This window comes from Mustela putorius, unplaced genomic scaffold (genome assembly GCF_011764305.1).
Source record: "Mustela putorius furo isolate JIRA1106 unplaced genomic scaffold, ASM1176430v1.1 tig00003988_pilon_pilon_pilon, whole genome shotgun sequence".
Lineage (NCBI taxonomy): Eukaryota > Metazoa > Chordata > Mammalia > Carnivora > Mustelidae > Mustela > Mustela putorius.
Window position 1 is genome coordinate 2011640 of NW_025422127.1, and position 25751 is coordinate 2037390.

The window sequence follows — 25751 nt, forward strand, 5'->3', positions numbered from 1 at the left end:
GGTCATGATCCCAGGGTCCTGGGATCAAGCCCCACATCATGTTCCCTCCTTGGTGGGAAGCCTACTTCTCCCTCTCCAATTCCCCCTGATTGTGTTCCCTCTCTCGCTGTCTCTCTCTCTGTCAAATAAATAAATAAAATCTTAAAAAAAAATAAGTTCAGATGTGTTGTATGTCCAAGAGACCACTGGCTCCAGGAATATGTTGCCTAGATCATCCATATTCATGTTGCAATAGGAATTTTGATGTCAGGCCACTGGATATTATATTTGTGAGATTGTTTTTAGGGGTTTATTAAAATGATACACAATTAGCAAATTCCCTGAGTTTGTTTTAGCAAATATATTTCATGCCTGTATACTATATACCAGGAATTTAACTAGCTCGGAAATAGACGTGGGATGGGGTTTTCTCCTGCCCTGATGGTAATAAATAAAGCTAAGGGCCCAGGATGGGGATGACCTTGATGGCAAATGAATGGATCCAGGATTTTTGAATTTTATTAAACCATGCAAAATGAACACTTGATCAGAATCTAATTTTCAGAATAAAGGTAATGTTTTATTACATTATAATTTAATTAATAAGTAGCTTATGTGACTGGATCATTCTTTTAAGGAGCTGATGAAAACTTAGTGATTGGAAAGTTGGCATTGTATCATTTCTACCTTTACGCTCTCTTGAAGGAGAACAAGAGAAAGAACACTGTCGTGTCTCCTAGTTTCCTCTAACTCAGCAAGACAGGAAACATAAAATTCCTGCTGCAGCAAGAAGGGAGTTTGATTTTTTTTCTTCTGGATGGAGATGAAGGAGTTACACATTTCTGTATCTGGATCCTACCAGTCCTTTTCCTGGTATTTATCCCCAGGTATTCTTCTGGGATGTATCACAGTGTATTTTCTGCACATCGTTTAAATACTCCCCCACCAATCTTTAGGCTTTTTCCTATGTCCCTTCATGTCTCATATCTCCTAATAGTCTTACCACCTCTGGTCTCCCACCTCTCTGAACCAGCTTTGATGATGTAGCTGAGATCCGTGGCATCCTTTCTCTGTTCATAAACCCACTCATGTTTCCCATTCATTTCCAGAATTAAATCTCCTTCCGAAGAACACTGATACCTGTACTCTTCTACTGGATAACTTTACATATCCCTTTGATCCATAATATGCTATCATCCTTTATTTCTGAAGGCAGATTTAATAATCTCAGGCATCTAAGATTCTAGGCCGAATGTGAGGGCCCTTGTTTAGAGAGTTCACATCTTGGAATTACCGGGTATTGGACAGTTCCAAGTCCTGTTCTCTCTCTCTCTCTCTCTTTTTAAGATTTTATTTATTTATTTGAGAGGGAGAGAGCATGCATTTGTGTACATGTGAGCAAGGAAAGGGCAAAGAGAAAGGGAGAAGACTCCACACTGAGCAGGGAGCCCGACACGGGCCTGGATCCCAGGACCCAGAGATCATGACCTGAGCTGAAGGCAGATACTTAACCAACTAAGCCACCCACGTGCCCCTCCCAGTCCTGTTCTCAGTGGCCACTAATCTAAATGACTTCAGGGGTTCCACCTACATGAATATGAGCCAAGGTTATACATAAAATCCTGCCAGTTTTTCTTTTTCTTCTAGGAGCAAAACAAAGCTACACGTCATTCAAAGGAATGTAGTTAACTGATAGATGCTATAATAGATTTCTGTCCCTTCCTGAAAAGAACTTCATGTAGTAATAACTCAGCCATTTCCTCTTCTCTAATAACCCTATCTGTGTTCCTTACATGAAAATGACATTTTTTAGGACAAAGTGATGAAAAGCATATTAGCTTTAAGATTTAGAGTCTGCTTTGGTTTATGAAATCTACCATAATACAGGATGATTAAAAGAATATCTTGCTCTTCAATTTCTAGCCTTAGGCCCTGGCAGAGGACCAGTGACCTCAGAGAACCATTTCGGTAGGCGCTAAGAAAGACAATACTTCCCTATCCTTCCCTCCCCCCATAAGAATATCTCATTTCTCTGTACCATTGTGCATACTCCTCTTTTCTCTCTTACCTACATAGATAAACATGGATTTTTAGTTTACATTTGTTATTATGTCTGTCCAAATATTTTCTTTTGTGAAGCCAGATAGCCTTTACTTAGGGGCTTCCTTGATTGATTGATTGATTGATTAATACTCTTTCTCCTTGGAACCAAACCTATGTGGCATTTGCAGAAGCTACATAGGAATATCAAGAGATAGAAGGGGTTATTTTGAATCATATCTTTTTTCCTAGGAATTTTTCTGGCCTTGCAATAAGTTTATTATCAACTAAGTTAATTTTTAAGTTAATAGCTAAGACCTTAGTATTAAAGCCAAGGTTATAGCTATGTAGCAAACCAGTAATGTCTTTTCAGTATATCTCTTTCCTCAGTAAAGCTTGTGTTCTTGTTTGGACAGTCCTGGCGTCTTTGATACTTTTTCTTAGAGATGTTCTCTCACACTGGGAAAGGGGCTAGATAAACTCAGGCAAATGGTCTCATGCTACTGGAGATGCTTTTTCTGCCACTGTTGTAGTTCATGTCATCATGATCATTTGTCATCATCATCATCACCCCAGGCCTAGAATCTCCTATTCAGGAGGAAAATTTTGGCTTTCTCAGCCAAGGGTAAATAATAGTAATTCCTTGGAGACAAGAAAAGACATATACTACTGAATGATCTTTAGCAGTAATCTTCTTATTCTGACCTTGGGAACAATCATGATTAGAATACAGGTCACAGTTTTGAATGTACTTTAAATCAGGTGGTACAATTAGGATAGTAATGATAATGGAGGGGGCCTGAGCCCTCTAGTATTTGCATTATTATTTTTAAAGATTTCATTTATTATTTGGCAGAGCGAGAGAGCACAAGCAGGGGGAGCAGTAGAAGGAGAGGGAGAAGCAGGCTCACTAGCAAGCCTGATGATATGGGGCTGGATCCCAGGACCCTGGGATCATGATCTGAGCCATCTGAGCCACCCAGGTGTCCCAGTATTTGATTGTTATTGTAGATCTAGTAATTCAATGGAGATTTCAATGTCATTTTTTAAAAGATTACTTATTTATTTATCTGAGATAGAGAAAGAGAGTGAGCATGAGTTGGGGGGAGGAGCAGAGGCTGAGGGAGAAGCAGACTCCCCTCTGAGCAGAGGTGGGGAGCCTGATCCTAGGAGCCTGAGATCATGACCTGAGCCAAAGACAGACGCTTGACAGACCGAGCCATCCAGGCGCCCCTTCAGTGTCATTCTTAAAATGAGTACTGCCATTTCCAGAGCTGAATGTATGACTTGTAGGTTTATTTGCCCTATTTTTGTCTTGTCTAAAAGTTGCTTAAAAATACACACATGAGGGCGCCTGGGTGGCTCAGTGGGTTAAGCCACTGCCTTCGGCTCAGGTCATGATCTCAGGGTCCTGGGATCGAGTCCCACATCGGGCTCTCTGCTCAGCAGGGAGCCTGTTTCCTCCTCTCTCTCTCTCTCTCTGCCTGCCTCTCTGCCTACTTGTGATCTCTCTCTGTCAAATAAATAAATAAAATCTTTAAAAAAATAAAATACACACATGACAGGGACGCCTGGGTGGCTCAGTTGGTTAAGCAGCTGCCTTCGGCTCAGGTCATGATCCCAGCGTCCTGGGATTGAGTCCCGCATTGGGCTCCTTGCTCCGCGGGGAGCCTGCTTCTCCCTCTGACTCTGCCTTCCACTCTATCTGCCTGTGCTCACTCTCGCTCGCTCTCTCTCTGACAAATAAATTTAAAAAAAAAAATCTTAAAAAAAAAATACACACATGACAAAAAAAAAAAATACACACATGCCCCATGCACCATCCTGCCCTTATTGACTGTATCACGTGACTGTCACCACCATCACATGGCTGATCATTATCACCACCGTCACATGGATTGTTCTATATGGGAAATCCTAGTACAAGTTCTGGCAAAGAGAAGGGGGACAGGGATGGGAACTGGAACTGGTGTGTGAGAGCCGTAGTAGATCAGGAGTCTTTGAGCCCTCTCAGAATATGGTCTTGGTTCTACTCTTTGCTGCAGTATAGGGCCAAGAGATAAAGTGTGTTTGTGCAAGTGGGTGCACATTTTTTATTGTGTATAGTGATAAGAAAATTCCTACTTCAACATATTTTAGCCCAAGCAAAGATTTTAAAGTTTGCTCAAGGTCAGGGGCATAAAATAGAAGAGGCATAATTCACATTAATTAAGATTTTTTGAGGGGGAAGATTTCCTCTCTTTTATATTCATGTTTCTCTTTTTCTTCTGTTAGTACTGCTTGTCCTCAACACCACCACCAAAGAGAGAGGGAGGAGAAACCTGGAGATGAAACTAGCATTGAGAGGGAAGTAATTCCAAATAGATTAATATTATAAATGCTTTGAGCCTAGGGAGAACTTGAATATGAGTGTGGTATAGTAAAATGCATTATATTATAGGTAACTATGCAGATTTAGAGTATTATGAACCCAATATAAATGTAAACACCAAAAGCCTGATTAGAATATAAGGATTTAAAATATCCATGAGGAATTGATCCATATTCCAGCCAACTTGGTATTTGCCTCTAATGGAAGTACCTTAAAAATGTAGCAGACTCTGGTTGTCTGTCCTGCTATCAGTAGTGAAAGATAAGGGATGCTTGGTCCAAAATCTTGGGTTTCCTTGACCATAATGTATCTATTGTTCACTCAGTTAAACTTTTCAAAATTTGTAACTTAGGACTAAATCCCTATTAGTATGGTAACAAATTTTAGTTTTTACCGGTAATTAGTATTTTTACATGGTCATTAGTATTTCCTTTTATTTGTCTAAGTTTACAGAAATGTTTAAGCTCCTACAGGGATTTGGCATTTCTCATATTCTACAGTGTTTTGAATCATCTATGTTAAACTTATTTATACTTTCATGATTTGATAAAGTTTTATTATTTTGCCTTCATCATTTTTATATCTTTTAAGGTTTTTAAATTATTTATTTATTGGAGGGAGAGAGACGGAGATCGTGAAAGAGGAAAGGAGCAGGAAGGAGAGGGAGAAGCAGGCTACCCACTGAGCAGGGAGCCTGATGAGGGACTTGATCCCGGGACTCCAGGATCATGACCTGAGCTGAAGGCAGTCGCTTAACCAACTGAGCCACCAGGTGCCCTTGTCATCATCATTTTTTAAAAAAATATTTTATTTATTTATTTGACAGAGATCACAAGTAGGCAGAGAGGCAGGCAGAGAGAGAGGAGGAAGCAGGCTCCCTGCAGAGCAGAGGGCCCGATGCGATGCCGGGCTCCATCCCAGGACCCTGGGATCATGACCTGAGCGGAAGACAGAGGCTTTAACCCACTGAGCCACCCAGGCGCCCCTCATCATCATCATTTTTAAATAGAACTTAGATTTTATTAGCCCTGTCTCATTACATAGGTTACTTAAGAGGCATACACTGTGTTCTCCAGTATCAGTAGGATAAAAGCATTCTACTATAACAAAGTGCCTTTTTCCAAAATCTTTAACAAGCGGATTTTGGCCTCTCTTTATTCATGAAAGAGAGGTAAGATAGTTACATGTGTTCTTATTCTATGGCAGAGAGGAATTCCTTTAGTTTGTTTTGGTTTTACTCTCTATTGAGTTCATTGCTGTTAAGTTTGGAATCATTCTTTCCAAGAAGCCAGGATCTTCCTCACTTTCTGGTATCTATAGGTATAATCTTCTGACCTTCTATTCCTCCTGTCTCTCTGCAGCCATATGTGTCATTGTCTCAGCAGATGGCACCACCTAGTCCCAGCAACAGTACCCCAAACAACAGCAGTGGGAGCAATGGAAATGACCAGTTGAGCAAAACCAACCTCTATATCCGGGGATTGCAACCAGGCACTACTGACCAGGACCTTGTCAAATTGTGCCAGTCGTAAGTTGGGGAACATGTGGGTAGGCTTCGAGGGCTAGTAAGGATTTGGTGATACTGGCTTCTTGCCAGATACTCATGTCCTGAAATGCAGTCCTATTTGTCACAAGATTTCTTAGCAGTCCCTCGTAAAGAAATTCTACCTGCTACTAATATATAAAACCTTTATATGTTACTCTGAGGGAAGTCAGGATGGGACTGGCCTTTGGAGCCTAGTGTGACTGTTTCCAGTGTGCTCCCAGAATTGATGGTCTTTGTGGAAAGAGTATTGTCCTTATGCCTCAAATAGCAATACTCAATGTCCTGGGACACCTGGGTAGCTCAGTCACTTAAGTGTCTGCTTTAGGCTTAGGTCATGATCCCAAGGGTCCTGGGATCAAGTCCCACATCAGGCTCCTAGTTCAGCAGAGAGCCTGCTTCCCCCTCTGCCTGCTGCTCCTTTCCCTTACTTGTGCTCTCTCTGATAAACAAACAAATAAATAAAATATTTTAAAAAATGCTCAATGTCCCTAGAGATACTGATTAGAAGGCAGTAGGGATAGAAGAAAGTGGAACTAGCCAATTGAATTATATATTGAGGAGAGTTTCTGCTGATAGAGATAATCCCAGTGACCCGGAGGAGCTCTCGAATTAGTGGATAAAGGAGAAGGTGGAGAAAGAGGCTGTCGCTCAGCATCTCCCCGCTACAGACCTCTAGGGGTTCTTCACAGTAGATTTGAGTCATGAGGTAGAGAGACTTACTGTAGAATTAGTCCCGTTGGGAATGGTGGAAAAATGGCAAGAGTCCAAAGATGCCAGCTCAGTTCCACTGGGTAGAAAAATGTGTGTGTGTGTGTGTTTCTTTTTTAAGATTTTATTTATTTGACAGAGAGACAATGAGAGAGGGAACACAAGCAGGGGTGGGCAGAGGGAGAAGCATGCTTCCCACTGAGCAGGAACGGGATTCGGGACTCAATCCCAGAACTCTGGGATCATGACCTGAACTGAAGGCAGCTGCCTAATGACTGAGCCTCCCAGGTGCCCCAGAAAAATACGTGTTTCGAATGATACATTTGGGGGGATGCTTAGAGGAAGAAGTCTGGGAGTGGGGAGGGAGAAAATTGAGTTTGGGAAAATGAATGGTGGAAAGAAATAGAAACCTTAGACTGTGTAATTACCATCTTTTAAAACTTTTTATTGATATGTAACAAACGTATAGAAAAGTGCACAAATCATGAATGTATATACAGCAGTGATGTCTCAAAGTGAACAGACCCTCCTAAGAGTCCCTGGTAACCATATCAAGAAATAGAACATTACTAGCTCTTCTGAAGCCCACCTCTCAGTTTCTACCCCCTACACCCAAGCAATCTACCGTTTGGATTCTAAATAATTGGTTGGTGTGGTTTGCTTGTACTTCATGGAAAGACAGTGCTAGAGCATACATGCCCTTCTGTGTCTGGCTTCTTTTTGCTCAGTGTTATTTGTGAGATTCCTCTACATCATTGCACGTCACAAAATTTTGACTATTCTTACTGCTTTCTAGAATTCGGTCAGGTCACCTAAGCGGCTCAATCGTTAGGTGTGTTGGCATCCTGGGATCGAGCCCCACATCAGGCTCCTGGCTCAGCAGGAAGCCTGCTTCTCCCACTTTGTGTTCCCTCTCTCGATATGTCTCTCTCTGTCAAATAAATAAATAGAATCTTTTTAAAATTCCCTTAATAGGAATATACTATAGTTTATTTACCCATTCTGTTGCTGGACATTTTAATTGTTTCCAGTTTGTGACTATTGTCAATACGAATAATGCTGCCATGAACTTGTACATGGCTTCTCGTACAGATGTGTACACATTTGTGTTGGGTATATACTTAGGAATAAGATTGCTGAGTCACAGGATATCCATATGTTCAGCTTGTGTAGATACTACTAAATGATTTTCTGAAGTGGTCAAACTAATCCAGACTCCCACAACAGTATATGTAAATTCCAACTGTTCCAAATCCTGGAAAGGCAGAACATTCTGCCCCCCAAAATGTAGTTGTGGGAGTTATCAGAGGTATTTTATAAGTCCCTTATTCTTCTGAGGTTTGGTCCATGCAAATCACATGGACTTTGCTAGTGCTGGGCTGCACAGACTCCATCTCTAAACATTAGGCATTAGTGTAAAATTGGTTTCTTTACCTCAGCTCACCTTGCTAGAAAAGTATTTCAATGGAAGTGAGGGGACTTAGTCTAGGACTAGTAATTTTTTAGAGAAATGGGAATTGGCAGAAATGTTGGTTGATGAGGTAAAAGACTCTCATATGTGTCTAGTTCCTTGATTTCTTCACCCTGTGTTTCTTGTACTAAATATAATGGGCTACAAAAATTCTCTCACTCCATGAGACAGACAGAAACTCATTTCTACTTCACTATGCTTTTAGACTTTCATTTTGCTCTTCCCATCAGCTGCCTTACCTTTGAGTCTATCTGAAGAGATAAGAGTAGTCAAGGTCATGATGTGGGCTAGAAACCAGTACCCCGATAGGGGACTACAGAGAAGTAGAAATGAGGCAGGGAAAGACTAGGTGGTAGATGAACTATGACAAAAAAGGAGACTGAGAAGAGAGAAAGCTGGAACCCTTATGGCTTCTCTTGAGCATCCTGGAACTGGAACCTCTCTAAGAAGGTTCTTACCATGCATAGAGGGACCTCCTGTTTGGGCCCAGTTGTGTCTCCAGGTTGGAGAGGAAGTGAATGTTGCTGGATGCTAAACTCTGCTGGGCAGGCCAGAGAGGCATGGATTCTGGGACTGGAACCCCTCATTCTCTGGAGGGGCTCCTTCCTCTGCGGAGGAAGCAGCAGCAACCCAGCTGTTGCCAGTTGCCATGGAAACTCTGGGCTCTAAGTCTCACCCTGCTCAGACCACATCAAGCTCCACCTTGGTGCCCCGGTAAGGGCAGCAGCATGCCTGTTCTCCCGCTGCTCTCATACCTCCTTTCTCTTGCCTACATCCGGGGAAGAATCCAAAAGGTGACCCTGGAGGGCTAGAGTCACCACATTGATCCCCACCACCTTTGTAATGTGTTTCTTTTTCTTTTTTTTTTTTTAAGATTTTATATATTCATTTGACAGGCAGTGAGGCAGGCAGAGAGAGAGGAGGAAGCAGGCTCCCTGCTGAGCAGAGAGCCCAGTGCAGCGCTCTATGCAGGGCTCGATGCAGGGCTCGATTCGGGGTTCCATCGTAGGACCCTGAGATCATGACCTGAGCCAAAGGTGGAGGCCTAACCCACTGAGCCACCCAGGTGCCCCTCTTGTAATGTGTTTTTTCCCCAACCTCCAGACCACTGCTTGGCTTACTTAGCCTGTCTAATCTGTTGGGTGACAGAAACCCCACCAAAAAAGTCCATGAGAGGCTGCCAAGGAGCAAAACAAATATATCAATCATCATATGTTCTTTAAGGGTAAAAGGGGGAAAAAAACCCACAACACTTGTTTGGGGTATTGGTCTCGTATTCAGTCCCTGCCAGCTGTTTTCACTTAAATCCTGTACTTCTGATTCTATTAGTGATTTCTGTCCTGAATCTTTAATATTTTCACCTTCCTAGAGAAGAATGTAGAGACTTCTTTCTAGTGGAACGCCTCTAGTATAGTCTTGACCTGTGGTACTGCCCTGCTCAAGTTCGGGGAAATCCACATGACTCTGCTGCCAAAGTATACATTTCAGAAAGTTGACAAACATGATTCCTACAAATATAGGTAAACACATGCTCAAGATTTATTTCATTCTTTAATAAGGGAACCAATAGGATGGTAAAATGGGTTCAAAGAGCACTTGAAGGATTGAGTGTAGGTACTGAAGAAAGAATGTTAGAATAGGATTGCTAGGTTATATACAAAACTGGTTCATCTCCTACAGGACATTATAAAACAGTAATCTTTGGGATTTTCTTTTCTACTGGACGGAAATTATTGGCATCAGAGCACTGGGTGGCTCAGTTGGTTGATCCTCCAACTCTTTTTTTTTAAAGATTTTATTTATTTATTTGACAGACAGAGATCACAAGTAGGTAGAGAGACAGGCAGAGAGAGAGGAGGAAGCAGGCTCCCTGTGGAGCAGAAAGAGTCCGATGTAGGGCTAGATCCCAGGACCCTGAGATCACGACCTGAGCCCAAGGCAGAGGCTTTAACCCACTGAGCCACCCAGGCGCCCCGATTCTCTAACTCTTGATTTTGGCTCAGGTCATGGTCTCAGGGTCATGGGATCAAGCCCACAATGGGCTCTTTGCTCACCACGGAATCTGCCCGTCCCTCTCCCTTTGCTCCCCTCCCCCAAATAAATAAAACCTTCTTTAAGAATTAAAAAAAAAACAAAAAAACTTGCATTTCTCCTGGACAAAATCTACAAGTTAATGTGTATCTTCGCAAGGTCTGGATTCTATTGGTAGTAAATACAGAAGCATTCCCCCTAGATAATGAAATATATTTCATGGGGCACCTGGGTGGCTCAGTGGGTTAGGCCTCTGCCTTCAGTTCGGGTCAAGATCTTAGGGTCCTGGGATCGAGTCCCATGTCCAGCTCTCTGCTCAGAAGGGAGCTTGCTTCTTCCTCCTTTCTCTCTTCCTGCCTGTCTGCCTACTTGTGAGCTCTCTGTCAAATAAATAAAATCTTTAAAAAAAAAGAAATATATTTCAAATAGGCCTTTGAGATAGTATTCCAGAATGACATTGAAAGAATGCGCAATCTTCATTTTGTCTTATTGTTACGTTTTGGGCAATTTACCTTACACTGTTGTTGTACCTAGTCTTATACCCATTCATCTCCCTAACATGCTTAGGTCTTGACAGTGAGAAATAGAAGTCTTAGACTAAAGCAAAGCAGGAGAGAGAACTGCTTGCATTAAGGTTGAGGTTCCTTGAATATAATAATTTATATATATGTATATATATTATATATGTATAATAACAAAAACAATAACAATAATAATGACATTAAGAGCATTAAGAACTTCTAAGTGTTTACCAAGTGGTGGACATTAGTGCCTTATATTCATGAATTCTTTTCATATTCCCAATGATCCGGTCTCTACAGATGACAAGACTGAGGCCCCGGAAAGTGAAATGACTTGTCCACGATGGTGGATAGCTACAAAGTAGCAGAACCAGGGTTTGAACAGTTTGACACAGGTTAACCTTTGCCCAGGGGTGGGGAACAGGATGTCAGAGAAGAGAAATGTCTACAGGTTTTCCTAGGAGGAATGGTGTTTCTCCAAAAGAAAATAATTATCAAGGATTATAGTTAGTCTGCAAGGAACTCCAGGGCCAGAGCTCTGCCCGTACGCACTCTATGTGGACACCACCAAACTTCGTTCCAGAAGATATTAGTCTCTTTCCAACTCACACCTGAGTCTTAGTTGGGGAAGAAGAGAGAAATGTGTTGTTATCGTAAAGAATTATAGTTACCTTATTTCTTGTAGGCACCTTTGGAGACTAGATTTTGTATGATAAGTATGACATTTTAAATTCATTTCTTCTTGTTTTTGTTAAGGTTTAAGTGGGAACAGTTGTGAAGAAAGGGCATGGACTCGTCCAGATATCTCAGTGTCTGTCCTGTTCCAAATCCTTGCCCCTACATTATCACTTAGCCTTTTCTTTTCCCTCAGATATGGCAAGATTGTCTCCACTAAGGCCATCCTGGACAAGAGCACGAACAAATGCAAAGGTGAGGGAACAGTTGTCTTGGGTGATGGAGAGTGACTTCGAGGGAGGCTGCGCCTTGCCTCTGCTCTACTGCTCTGTGCTCCTAGGACCCAGTGCCAGGGAGGAGTCTCTGAGGTTTTAAGGCTTTAAAGACTAGTAGATATTTAGGTTGTTCGGAGACCAGGCAGCTGGAGCTGAAAACGCTCTTCTGGGGACCCAGTGCTAGAAGCCTGCACAGAGTGAGTTCCTTGGGCTTATTTTGGACTTCATGTTTCCAAGAAGCTTCCCCAGACTGGAGGGTGGGTGTGGGTAGGTAAGATATTTCTACTTAGTAAACCCTTGTAAATGCCTTGTGGTGGTGACAGTGGTGGGGTGTTCTGGTGGGTCTTACTTTGTAAGGATGAATAGCTTTTCGAGGTTTTGAGCAGCTCTGGGAGGGGATGAAGAGAGGAAGGATGGAAAGGAGATCTTTGGGGCGGGGTGGGGCTTCTGTCAGGCGGCTGGCTGTCTGGTCTGCAGCAGAGAGGCCCTATTCCCAACACGCCTAGCATTCCTGGGAAGTGGCTAGAAAGCAGGGAAGCGTTCTGTTAGGAGTGGGGGCTGCGGACTGTTAAAAGAGCCTCTTTTCTGAAACCTCTCATTTCTTAGTGGGGAGGGCAAAGGCAGGAATTTCACAAGGACTTTGTTGCCCTTGGCATTCTTAGCCGTAAAACAGACCAAATATCCCAGGGTTTGAAGAGCACACGGATAACCACCTGAAACCTCTTAATTTCTCTCTCTCCCTACCACTTCTGTTCCGTGGATCCTGACTCTTCCTCTGTCTCCTGAAAAGCCTGGGCCTCCCACCTCCCTCACACCCCCCCCCCAGTGATGCTGTTTCCCTGTTCCAGGCTATGGCTTTGTGGACTTCGACAGTCCTTCAGCAGCGCAGAAAGCTGTTGCGGCGCTGAAAGCCAGTGGTGTACAGGCACAGATGGCGAAGGTGAGCCTTCTGCCCCACGTCTGTTCCTCAGAGGGGTGTTGGTTAGCAGAGGTCAAGTTCTAGGGCTTCCATAGGGCACAAGGCCATGAATTTGATGGGCACAGGCTATCTGTTGTACTTTTTGACTCTATCTGGCCAAAGACAGGCTGGGCCAGGGTCCCACTGAGCACCCCTTGGCTGCCAGAGGAAGTTCTTCAAACTCTGTGGCGGTAGCTCTGGAGACTCTGTTCCTCTCATCAGATAGTATAACATAAGCAGGTGAGAGGGTCAAAAGGCTTCCCTTTCTCTTGCTGTTTCCCCATTTCCACCCTGGCCCACTTCCCTACCAGGCAGCTTGTGGTAGTTTTGCAACATTCTCTGAAGAAGCCAGTTGTGCAACTCAGAAGTTCAGAGCCTCTGGCTGCCTCTTTGGGGGTGGAGGGAGGTAGGGTAGGAGAGTTGTTAGGGGTGGGGGAGAGGGAAGCCACAGCAAGGAAGGAAACTGTCCCTCCTTGTCACATCTCCTTGGAGCTTTTCTTTTAATCCAAACTACTAGAAAACTCGAGGCTTTTCTGTCCCTCTTTGGAGGTGGGATTGCCCCCATCACCTTCTGGAAATCAGTGTGATTACTCTGTAGAGCTGATGAGGCAGGCCTGCCCACTCCCCTTCGCTGTCTGGTGGAAGAGACACCAAGCCCTGAGGGGTGAAGTTGCCGGTGACCCACTGTCTGGGGCAGGGACTGCTTCAGTTTTTAAAAATACAGCTCTGGGAAGTTACTGCCATTTTGCACATTCTGCCCCCTAGAGGGGCTTTTCTTTCTGGAGAAGAGCCCTCTGACAGTGGAATTCAGGAGCTTTCAGGGTTCCTATGAGACTAGAGCTCTCTGGCCTGCAGGGCCACCCAGTGACTCTACATCTGGCCCTGGGCGCACCCCCAGCACATTGCCTTCCCTTTCCCCTTCTCCCTCTTCCTGCTCTCTCTCCTCTGGGGAACGAACAGGCATTCCTACCCAGAGGATTCTGCTGCGGCCGGAAGAAGAGGGAGGGGGATTACTTAAAACAGTCCGGCAGGGGAGCGGCGAAGTCCTGGAATAGGCTGTTGGCGGCGAGGGAGGAGCGCTGGTCTGCCTGGTTCTTAAAGAGACAGCCAGAACTTCATCAGCGGGCTTGTAAAGCACTAGAGATACTAAGTCTGCTTTTTTTTTTTTCTCTTTTTCTTTTTCGCCTGGACTCAACATAGAGTCCATGGTAGTGGGACTAGGTGTTATAAATAGTTAATATTCCTTTTGTTTATGTGGGCCGCTTCCTACCATGTCTTTTCTGAAATGAGGGCTGCCAAGGGTGGGGGAGGGATAAGAAATGTGAGCTTCATTTTCTCACTTTTTTCCCACAGCAACAGGAGCAAGACCCTACAAATTTATACATATCAAACCTTCCACTCTCAATGGATGAGCAAGAACTGGAGGGGATGCTGAAGCCCTTTGGCCAGGTTATCTCCACTCGAATCCTCCGAGATACCAGTGGGACCAGCAGAGGGGTTGGCTTTGCAAGGTGAGGGACGCCAGAATGGGAAAGGATGAGGTTAATGAAGAATGTCCCTAAAAAAAAAAGTCCTTTAGAAGGTCACCAAAAAAATCTGTGCCCCCTCCCTCAAGGGGCCAAACTAAAGTACTTGACAGTGAATCAGAAGTACATTTAAACTGTAGGTCATGGGGCACCTGGGTGGCTAAATCATTACACTTCTGCCTTCAGCTCAGGTGGTAATCCCAGGGTCCTCAGATTGAGCCCTGCATTGGGCTCCTCGATGTTCCGCCTGCTTCTCCCTTTCCCTCTCTTGCTCCCCCTGCAAGTATTACCCCTCTCACTTTCTCTCTCTGTCAAATAAATAAATAAAATCTTTTAAAAAAATAAACAGTAGGGGCACCTGTGTGGCTCAGTGGGTTAAAGCCTCTGCCTTCGGCTCAGGTCATGATCTCAAGGTCCTGGAGCTCCTCAATGCATCAGGTTCTCTGCTCAGCAGGAAGCCTCCCCCCCCCCACTCGTGATTTCTGTCTGTCAAATAAGTAAAATCTTTAAACAAATAAAAATTAAAAAAAAATAAACTATAGGTCACAATACTTAAAGACCCATTTGCCCTCGGTTCTTTATCCTTTCCCTACCATTTCTTGCAACTCTAGCATTTGTTCCTTTGATCCAAACCCAAGCAGAATAAACTAATTTTGTATCCTTTTATGTAACCAGAGTCTTCACTGTGAAGAGATTTGCCCAGGGTCCCCTAGCAGTGCGTAGTAGAACAGCCCCTAATCCTCTGGCTTCAAGATCAGTGGGATGAAGTAGGAGATTTGGTCTTCCTTTTCAGTTCTTTTGACACTTAGATTCTGGAACTAACCCTGCCACTAACTGCCCCTGTGATATCAGACTTTCCTAAGCCTTGGTTTACTCTGTGAAGTGGAGAATGACAGAGATGAGTGGTTTTCCTCAGGTGTTCCCTAGAGCCCTGGAGTTCAGAGCTTACCTGTCACTGTAAGGCTTTGGCTTCTCCCAGCCCATTGAAGAAATGTTTTTGCCTTTATTTTAAGATTTTGTTTGAAAGGAGATTCTGTTGCTTTTTCTGAAAGCTTGAAAGTTTGAAAAACGATTGGAGTATGTGATCTGAAGGTCGCATTTTGTTTTATAATACCTTGTCTGTTCCAGGAGCACTCCTTTACTCTGGAGTGTTTCTCCATGTCTTGCTAACAAGGAATGGGGAGGGTCTCTTCCCTAGCCAGCTCAGTCTGGGGAGCACCACCTGCTGGCAATCCCAAGTATAACTAAAAGAAAGTTCCTAGGCTAGTGCTCATCAAACTGTTTTTGCTCCCACACTTTTTTTTTTTTTTGAAATTCAGTTAACATATAGTATATTATTAGTTCCGGAGATAGACTTCTGTGATTCATCAGTCTTGTAAATACCCAGTGCTGGGTGCCTGGGTGGCTCAGTGGGTTAGGTATCGGGCTCTCTGCTCTGCAGGGAGCCTGCTTCCCCCCTTCTCTCTGCCTACTTGTGATCTTTCTCTCTGTGTCAAATAAATAAAATATTTTTTAAAAAATTATTAAATATGCAGTGCTTATTACATCATGTGCCTTTCTTAATGCCCAGGCCCCAGCTACCCCATCCCCTGCCTCCCCTCCAGCAACCCTCAGTTTGTTTCCTATTGTTAAGAGTCTCTTATGGTTTGCCTCCCTCTCTGATTTCATCTTGTTTTATTTTTCCCTCCCTTCCCCTATGATCCTATTTTGTTTCTTAAATTTCATATGTGAGTGAAATCATCTGATTGACTCATTTTGCTTAGCATAATACCCTCTAGTTCCATCCACATCATTGCAAATGGCAAGATTTCTTTTTTTTGATGGCTGAGTATTATTCCATTGTGTGTGTGTATATATATATATATATATATATATATATATATATATATATATACACACCACATCTTCTTTATCCATTCTTCTGTCAATGGACATCTGGGCTCTTTCCACATTTTAGGTATTGTGGTCATTGCTGCTACATAAACATTGGGGTTCAGGCGACCCTTCGGATCACTGTGTTTGGCTCCGACACTCTCTTAAAGCAGAGGTTCTCAATCCTTTTCAGTTCATGGCACCTTAAGTTGTGTCAGCATTTTTTTTTTTTTTTTGCTCTAAACCGAAAGAAATACTTAAGGGTCATTTGGCTGGCTCATTTGGTGGAGCGTATGACTCTTGATCCTGGAGTCATGAGTTTGAGTCCCACTGGGAGTAGAGTTTACTTAAAAAATAAAAATAAAAAAAGGGGCGCCTCGGTGGCTCAGTAGGTTAAGCCGCTGCCTTTGGCTCAGGTCATGATCCCAGGGTCCTGGAATCGAGCCCCGCATCGGGCTCTCTGCTCAGCTGGGAGCCTGCTTCCTTCTCTCTCTCTCTGCCTGCCTCTCTGCCTGCTTGTGATCTCTTTCTCTGTCAAATAAATAAATATTTAAAAAAAAAAAAAAGGTGAGGGGCGCCAGGGTGGCTCAGTTGGTTAAGCATCCAACTCTTGTTTTCGGTGTAGGTCATGATCTTAGGGTCATGAGATCAAGCCCTGTGTCAGGCTTTGCATTCATCATGGAGTCTGCTTGTGCTTCTCCCTCTGCTCCTGCCTCCCCCCGACCCCCGCTCCCTCACTTGCTTGCTCACTCGTGCTCTAAGTAAATAAATGAATAAAATCTTAAAAAAAGAAAAAGATTTTTTATTCCATTCTTAAACATGCTAGTATTTACTAATGGGATGTCTACCTATTGAACACTGCACAACTTCTTGAACCTTGGAATCAGATTGGACACTTACACTCTCATTTCCTATCACACATAGATTTTCCTACAGTATTTGCGTTTGTCGTAGCAACCATGGAAAAACCAGCTTTGCAAAAAGAACGTTATTAAAAGGATCGTAGGGTGATCCAGTGTTGAAATGGTGACCTGTTTAGAATTGGTACTCCACACAGTATCTAATAGATGTTGCTATATTTTCCTTAGAAAGTTTAAAAAAAAAAAAAAATCCCCTGCATGTGTCTCTGTGAGCTCACCACAGTGGCATGGGGTACATCAGAGCCCAGGTTGGAAACTGGCTTCGAAGACTTGAAAACCTGCGAAATCTCTTGCATGTGCCTATGCTACAGTCTACACATTTTCTTCATACGGTTAGATCTTGTGAAGTCTAATTTCCAGCAAATTACAAATATTGACATTTTAAATAAAACTGTCATGTCATTTGTAAATGCATCCAAATGGATCTAAGTGTCATAGCAATTTGATTCACAAAATCATCCATTTAAAAATACTTAGGGCCGGGGGCGCCTGGATGACACGGTAGGTTAAAGCCTCTGCCTTCAGCTCAGGTCAAGATCCCAGGGTCCTGGGATTGAGCCCCGTATCTGGCCCTGTGCTTGGCGGGGAGCCTGCTTCCCCCTCTCTCTCTGTCTGCCTCTCTGCCTGCTTGTGATCTCTGTCAAATAAATAAATAAAATCTTAAAAAAAAAAAAAAAAACAACTTAGGGCTGGGGCGCCTGGGTGGCTCAGTCCTTATGGGGCTGCCTTGGCGCATGTCTTGATACGGGGGTCTTGGGATCCAGTCCCGCATTGGGCTGCCTGCTTGGCGGGGGTGGGGGCTGCTCAGCAGGGGGCCTGCTTCTCCCTCTGACTCTCCACCTGCTTGTGTTCCCTCTCTCACTGTATCTCTGTCAAATAAAAAAGAAAACAAACAAACCAAACTTGGGGCCAGGGACTGTTAAGGGACCAGTCAGTTAAGCATCTGCCTGGGATCAAGTCCCACATGTACCTCCTTGCTCAGCGGGGAGCCTGCTTCTCCCTCTGCCTGCCACTACCCCTGCTTGTGCTCTCTCTCTTTCTGACAAATAAATAAATAAAAATAAAAATACTTAGGGCAGGGCATCCCAGTGGCTCAGGAGTGTAAGCCTCTGACTCTTGATCTCAGGGTTGTGAGTTCAAGCCCTGTATAGGGCCGCAGGCTCAGGGTGGAGCCTACTTTAAAACAAAAATACTTGGGGCATTTCTTCTATAATAGTCATAATTCATGTCATTTTTATTATAGTGTTCCTTGTTTGTTCTTGATCTTGAACTTTCATTCCATTTCCTTACAGAATTGCATTCTAGTATAGAGGTGTTTATTTTTTTAAAGATTTTATTTATTTATTTGACAGAGATCACAAGTAGGCAGAGAGGCAGGCAGAGAGAGAAGAGGAAGCAGGCTGCCTGCTGAGCAGAGAGCCCAATGCGGGGCTTGATCCCAGGACCCTCAGATCATGACCTGAGCCGAAGGCAGAGGCTTTAACCCACTGAGTCATCCAGGCGCCCCTAGTATAGAGTATTTTTATAGTTGTAAGTCTTTTGTGGATCATCCTGTCATACTTTTCCGCATCAAAAATATGTATATACAGGGTGCCTGCCTGGCTCAGAGGGTTAAGCCTCTGCCTTCGGCTCAGGTCATGATCTCAGGGTCCTGGGATCGAGTCCCACATTGGGCTCTCTGCTCAGCGGGGAGCCTGCTTCCTCCTCTTTCTCTCTCTGCCTGCCTCTCTATCTGCTTGTGATCTCTGTCTGTCAAATAAATAAATAAAATCTTTAAAAAAATATGTATATACAATAAATAAGACCTTTTTGCTGCAGTTGTGAGACACTACACATCAAGTAAATTTACTTGGAGAAGCTTACTCCTATGACGTGGATAAGTTTCATTATGTTTAGGTTTTTCTAATTAGGTCGTGGAGCCAACAATGACTATTGTTTATTGCTATAATATCAATTTTGTATCTGTTGTTTGTTTTCATGCTGAGAAACCTTGTTCACATAAATAAGTAAATGGGACTAAGAAGAGTTTTGTTAAAATAGGAATTCTTTGAATTCTTTCTCAATTATAAGCCAAGAACCAAGGTGGTCGACCCATCAAAACTGATTTTTTTTGGGTGCCTGGGTGGCTCAGTGGGTTAAAGCCTTTGCCTTCAGCTCAGGTCATGATCCCAGGGTCCTGGGATCAAGCCCCGTATCGGGCTCTCTGCTCACTGGGGAGCCTGCCTCCCTTCCTCTCTATCTCTGCCTGCCTCTCTGCCTACTTGTGATCTCTCTCTTTCTGTCAAAAAATAAACAAAACCTTTAAAAAAAAAAACAAACCTGATTTTTTTTCTGCATCAGTTAACAACCTGCTGAGTTGTCCAGCTTGCTGAAAGAATTAGAAACATCTGACTTAGAAAAAGACTTAAAATAGCATGGAGGACATGGGGAGTTAGAGAGGAGAAGGGAGTTAGGGGAAATTGGAAGAGGAGGTGAACCATGAGAGACTATGGACTCTGAAAAACAATCTGAGGGCTTTGAAGTGGCGGGGGTGAGGGTGCGGGAGGTTGGGGGAACCAGGTGGTGGGTATTAGAGAGAGCACAGATTGCATGGAGCATTGGGTGTGGTGCAAAAATAATGAATACTGTTATGCTGAAAATAATAAATAAATAAATAAATAATAAATTAATGAATGAATGAGTCAGGCATCATTGCCTCCTATTGAATTTAGGGATACATGCAGAGGAAAGGCAAAGCTGTGGCTGTGAGAGGGCCTGGATCTTCTGTGAGGATGAGCTGTCCTCAGACAGGAACACAACTGTTCCTCAGTTGTAGGAAAGAGCTTATGAGGAAGCAGAGGTTCCGTGAGCCCTTCTCGTAAAACTCCCCAGGCCTGCTCATGCTCTTGGAAGATTAAGAAATAGAAGTAACCCAACTGAAGACTGCTGCTCTGGGATACCTAGCTCATGGTTTTTCCCTAAACGTTTCCATGTGAGGCCTTTTTTTAGTGACTACCTTCATAGGACTGGTTCGTATTTTTAGTGGTTATTGGCATAGAAAATATAATGAGACTTAATTTAAATATGGAAGGAAAGAGAGGTGCTTGGGTGGTATAAACGTCTGCCTTTGGCTCAGGTCATGATCCCAGGGTCCCAGGACCCCACCCCAGTTCACACTCCCCGCTCAGCGGGAAGCCTGCTTCTCTCTCTCTTCCTGACCCTCCCCCCAGCTTGTGTGCAGGCACGCGCGCGCTCTCTCTCTCTCTCTCTCTCTCTTTCTCTCTCATGGGCTCTCTTTATCGCAAGTAAATAAAAGCTTTAAAATAAATAAATAATAAATAGGGGAGGAGGGAAAGATACTGTGCCTTGTGTCATATAGACCCTTAGAATTTTTAGAACACATGGAAATACATTATCTTATTTGCTTTATAGTAGGTAGATGGATGTTATGTCTAATGCAGAAATGAAAAATGGGTCCAATGGGGTTTTGTGCAGGTCCTAACTCACAGAATTTGAGGTAGTGACCTGGAGCAAGAATCTAGATTTTCTGATTCCTTACTCAGTTATTTGTCTTTCTCTAACAAGATACTTTAACTCTGGGGCGCCTGGGTGGCTCAGTGGGTTAAGCCGCTGCCTTCGGCTCGGGTCATGATCTCAGGGTCCTGGGATCGAGTCCCGCATTGGGCTCTCTGCTCAGCAGGGAGCCTGCTTCCTCCTCTCTCTCTCTGCCTGCCTCTCTGCCTACTTGTGATCTCTCTCTGTCAAATAAATAAATAAAATCTTAAAAAAAAAAAAAAGATACTTTAACTCCATGGTTCCGCTGTTTCTGTCACTGTAGACCATGAACCCTATCTTATTACTCTTTCCTCCTACAGTTTCATGAAATCCTAATATTCTCAGTAGCTAATTAGACCTTGATAATGATAATCAGAAGCAAAAAATAAACATTGGCAAGTTCTTAGCTTGTACAATTTTATTGGAGTGAGGGAACAATTTCCATGAGGAATTTTTAAATAAAAAATAATGGTGACATGAGGCACCTGGCTGGCTCAGTGGGTAGAGCATGGGACATTTGATCTCAGGGTCACGAGTTCAAGCCCCACATTAGGTGTAGAGCTTACTTTAAAAAATGATGATGTGGGTGCCTGGGTGGCTCAGTGGGTTAAGCCTCTACCTTCGGCTCCGGTCGTGGTCTCAGGGTCCTGGGATCGAGCCCCGCATCGGGCTCCTTGTTCAGCAGGGATCCTGCTTCCTCCTCTCCCCCTCTGCCTGCCTCTCTGTCTGCTGTGAACTAACTCACTCTCTCTCTCTCTGTCAAATAAATAAATAAATAAAATCTTAAAAAAAAAAAGTTGATGATGATGACAACCACTATGTATTCTTGTTTCTTGTTAATGAATCAGACCTAATAGTGGGCCCATCCATTAGTGTCTTTGGAATAGCATAGCTTCCTTTTTCCTTTCAGGTGCCCAGCAGGAGCCAGTTGAGGGAACTTGCATAGAAGCTAGAGTTGCCTCTTCAAGTTATCTTGAATATGTGTGGAGGAGACTCTGTTTTTATAGTCACAACTTCTGGACCACTTGTGGGCTGGGAACTTAAGTTTTCTCTTTGAATGTAGGGGGAGCACAGATCCTAGAGAAGCTAGAACCTAACCCTTCTTGTGCTCCTTAGGATGGAGTCCACAGAGAAGTGTGAAGCCATCATCACCCACTTTAATGGAAAATACATTAAGACACCTGCTGGAGTACCAGGTGAGGCTTCTGGGAATCAGGCTGAGAGACCCATAGGTTGTTACTTCCAGTGAAGATTCTGGAGGCGCTTTGCATGAGTGTGAGTGGACTAAGTGAGGTGGGACTCAGCTGTGTCTTTGCTTTCTTCCTTGGCAGCCCCATCTGATCCCTTGCTTTGCAAATTTGCTGATGGTGGTCCAAAGAAACGACAGAACCAAGGGAAATATATGCAAAATGGACGGGCCTGGCCAAGGAACGGAGATATGGTAAGAGGACCTCTGAGGAGACAGTACTAAGGACATTGATGTGGAATGGAAATAACTAGGGCCCAATTTCTGTGAGTTTAAGTGGCAAGTGTGAGAGTTATACTGAGTAACTGAGAGACGGCCGGCTGCTTATCATGGTCTTCAGTGGGATTTTGTAGCCCACACAACCAGGCAAATTCTGGTTTAATTCACTTTAATCTGTTGAGTCAGATACATCCCAGTCTTGACACTCTTGCCTTCCTCCTGTTCTCCCCAAGGGCTCGCAATATGAACTGTGTTCTTCCTTTACAGGGTGGTATGGCCTTGACCTATGACCCCACCACAGCTCTTCAGAATGGGTAAGGGTGTTATATAGAATTGGGGTACCTGAAAAATGTCAACACATCCAGACACTGGGATGTTTCGTCTTGGTTTTTAAAGAGCAGTTAGTGGGAAGTGGCTGTGTCTATCAGTGGGGGCCTTACCTTGTGGTTTCCTGTGGCTCCTTACTGATGAGGTTCCTTCCTCCAGGTTTTACCCGGCTCCTTATAACATCAACCCCAACAGGATGCTTACTCAGTCCGCCCTCTCCCCCTACCTTCCATCTCCTGTGTCTTCCTATCAGGTATGTTCGTGCCCAGAAAAGGGTGTGGGGTTTTCCCCTGTCACTGTGCTTTAGGTAAAGGAGTGTAAGGCTGGAAACTTCTTATTTTTTAGTTTTTCCTTTATACATACTGCTCACAAATAATTTTACATGAAAGCATAATGTCTGATCACATGACAGACTGTCATGGTAGTATCCTTTTACTCTGTCCGTCACCCCACAAGTAAACCTATATTATTAGATTTTTAGTTTTATATTTCAGAAAATTCCAGATTTTTCTTCATGTGCATATACACATATGTATACAATTTTGGAAGCCATTGTTTATTTTACAAAAAATCTGGCCAGATTAAATATATTTTTTACACTTTACTCCTCTCACTTAACAGTATCTTAAACCAGTGATTCTTAAAGTTTGGTGCCGGGACGAACAGTATCACCTGGGAATTTCAAAAAACAAATTCTTGGACTCCACCCCAGATCTGCTGAATTAGAAACTCTGGGGATGGGTCCCAGCAATCTGTTTTTTGTAGTCACCATCTGTCACCATACAAAGTTATTCTAGTATTATTGACTGTATTCCCTATGGGGTGCTTTCCATCCCTGTAACTCAGGTATCTTGTACCTGCTACTCTGTACCTCTTAATCCTCTCCTGTATTCCACGTGCTCGTGCTCCTGTCACCATCCTCAGCCCTGCCCCAGCCAGCTGAGTGTTTTTTAATAGTCCCTCCAGGTGATTCTGATGTAGCTAATAGTGAGATTTTTTGTTCTGATTCTTTCTTTTTTTTTTTTTTAAGATTTTTATTTATTTATTTGACAGAGATCACAAGTAGGCAGAGAGGCAGGCAGAAAGAGAGGAAGGGAAACAGGCTTCCTGCTGAGCAGAGAGCCCATGAGGGGCTCCAGGGCTCCATCCCAGGACCCTGGGATCATGACCTGAGCGGAAGGCAGAGACTTTAACCCACTGAGCAACCCAGGCGCCCCTGATTGTTTCTTTTTTTAACGATTGCACTGTATTTCATGCAGCAGAGGGATCAGGATTCTTCAAGCCTACTTCCGTGAAGGGCATTCAGTTGGATTTCAGGGCTTTTCTGGTACAAATACTACTTCCATCCATATATTATTCAACTCGAAGTCTCATTCCTTGGGCTCTAATTCCCAGAAACAAAACCATGCATATGTAAAGATCTTCATGCCCACATTCTTAGATAGGAGTACTGGTGTTTCTGGGGGCTGGAATCCGAGGATGGGATTGCCAGGTTGGCTAGTATATGGCCATTGAGTTTTGCAGGTGTTGTCCATCGCTTTCCGCAAAGGCCATGTCAGTTCAGATTTCCACTAGTGATGTCTGAGTGGCCATTTCCCTCCAGCCATAAGTGACAGTGGTCTTTTCAAGTTTTTCCTTAAATCTCAGCAGGTGTAAAGTGCATTGTTACTTTAATTTGCACTTCCCTGACTACAGCCGAGTTGAAGCGTGTCTGTGTGTTTGTCCTATTTTGATTTGCTCTTCTCTGGTGGCTCTTCATACGCTTGGCCCATGTTTCTGTTTGGTTATTCGTTTCCCTCAACTTACAAAAACCATTTCCATATTATTAAAGTATTAATCTTCTGACTGTTATCTTTCTTACAAATGTCTTTTTCCAGGTTTAATTTTTGTCCATTGACTTTGTGCGCTGGTGCTCAAGCTTGAGCTATCAGAATCACTTGGAAAGCTTATCAAACCCAAATTACTGGGCACCACACAAAGAATTTCTGGCTCAGTAAGTCTAGGCTAGGAGGCAAGAATTTGTATTTCTGTTTCCCAGATGCTGCTGCTAATTCCTGCTGCCTGTCCCGGGACCACACTTTGGGACTCGCTCGTTTTCCCCAACAAAAAAACCTCACAAAAGCTTAAAATTTATATATAGTTAAACATTTCTATTTTTCCACTAGTTTTTGAATTCCTTAATTGAATTCCCCCGGGGCACCTGGGTGGCTCAGTCAGTTATATGTCTGCCTTTGGCTCAGGTCATGATCCCAGGGTCTTGGGATGGAGTCCCACATGGGGCTCCCTGCTCTGTGTTCTGCTTCTCTCTCTCCCTTTTCCTCTGCTGCTCTCCCTGCATGTATTCTCGCTCTCTGTCATATAAATAAAATAATAAATAAATAAAATTGAGATGATTCACATACCATAAAATTCATCTACTTAAAGTATCCAGGTCAGTAGTTTCAATTATATTTTGCCAAGTTATGTAGCTGTCACCATTATCTAATCCCAGAACATTTCTGTTAGCTCAGGAAGCGGCTGTGTACCCAGTAGCCATCATTGCCCATTCTCCCTCACCCCCACCCCTGGGGCACCCACTGAGATATGTACTCTGGTTGTAGACTTGCCTATCCTGGCCACTTTGTGTAAATGGAAGCGTGCAGTGGATGTCTCTGGGGTCGGGCTACTTTCACTTGGCATGCTTTCGAGGTTTATCCATGTTGTAGCACACAGCAGGACTGAGTCCGTCTCCCGCCGCTGTGTGACTATACCTGTTTGTTTTCCGCTTACTAGTTGATGGCCTTTTGAGTTGTTTCCACCTTTTGGCTATTAGAATAATGCTGCTTTGAGTATTTGTGTACGATTTTTGTATCCCCACATGTTTTGACTTCTCTCGGATATACACTTCCAGTGGACTTGCTCGGTTCCACAGGAACTCTGTGTCTAACTTTTTGAGGAAATGGCACACTGTACCATTTTATATTCCTGCCCACAGTGTATGACGTTTGTTCTGTCCTTTTTTTTTTTTTTACAAGATGTATTTATTTTTAAGCAAGGAAAGAGAGAGAGAATTGGGGGGAGGAAGAGGAAGAGAGAGAATTTCTAGCAGACTCCCTGCTGAGTGAGGAGTCTGATGCAGGGCTTGATCCCCCGACCCTGCATGACTGGAGTCAAAATCAAGAGTCAGACACAACCCATTGAGCTATCCAGTCCCCACTCTTCTGTTCTTTTCATTACAGCCATCCTGGTGGGTGTGAAGTGATCTCATCATGGTCGTGATTCTCATTTCCCTGGTTACTCATGATGTCAAGCCTCTCTCATGTGCTTATTGGCCATTTGTGTATCTTCTTAGAGAAGAAGCTATTCTTATCTTTTTTTAAAAAATTTTTAATTTTTTAAATTTCTTTTCAGTGTATTCCTATCTTTTGTCCATTTTTAAATTGGGTTATTTGTTGACATGTACGGGTTGCAAATATTTTTTAAAGAGTTTATTCTTCGTGTTTCTGTTTTGTGAGGGGGTACTTTTTTGGGGTTTTGCTGAACATTATTAGGC

The 25751-nt window shown here is 43.4% G+C and overlaps 1 protein-coding gene across 14 annotated transcripts in view; it reads left to right on the plus strand.

The window, feature by feature from the left end:
* Positions 1-25751, plus strand: part of RBMS2 (RNA binding motif single stranded interacting protein 2) — an 80806-nt gene that overhangs the window by 47256 nt on the left and 7799 nt on the right. For 10 of the 14 annotated variants that reach the window (XR_006604294.1, XM_045071854.1, XM_045071853.1 and 7 more), the window contains 8 exons: positions 5752-5918; positions 11539-11597; positions 12466-12557; positions 13929-14086; positions 21544-21623; positions 21759-21868; positions 22160-22206; positions 22379-22472. Coding sequence is in view for 13 of the 14 variants with exons in the window: in XM_045071854.1 (XP_044927789.1) it covers positions 5752-5918; positions 11539-11597; positions 12466-12557; positions 13929-14086; positions 21544-21623; positions 21759-21868; positions 22160-22206; positions 22379-22472 (807 nt within the window). In the remaining variant the exon portion in view is untranslated. Of the gene's footprint in view, positions 1-5751; positions 5919-11538; positions 11598-12465; positions 12558-13928; positions 14087-21543; positions 21624-21758; positions 21869-22159; positions 22207-22378; positions 22473-25751 lie in introns of those variants that run through there. The other 4 variants (XM_045071860.1, XM_045071861.1, XM_045071858.1 and 1 more) reach the window with 4 other exon arrangements.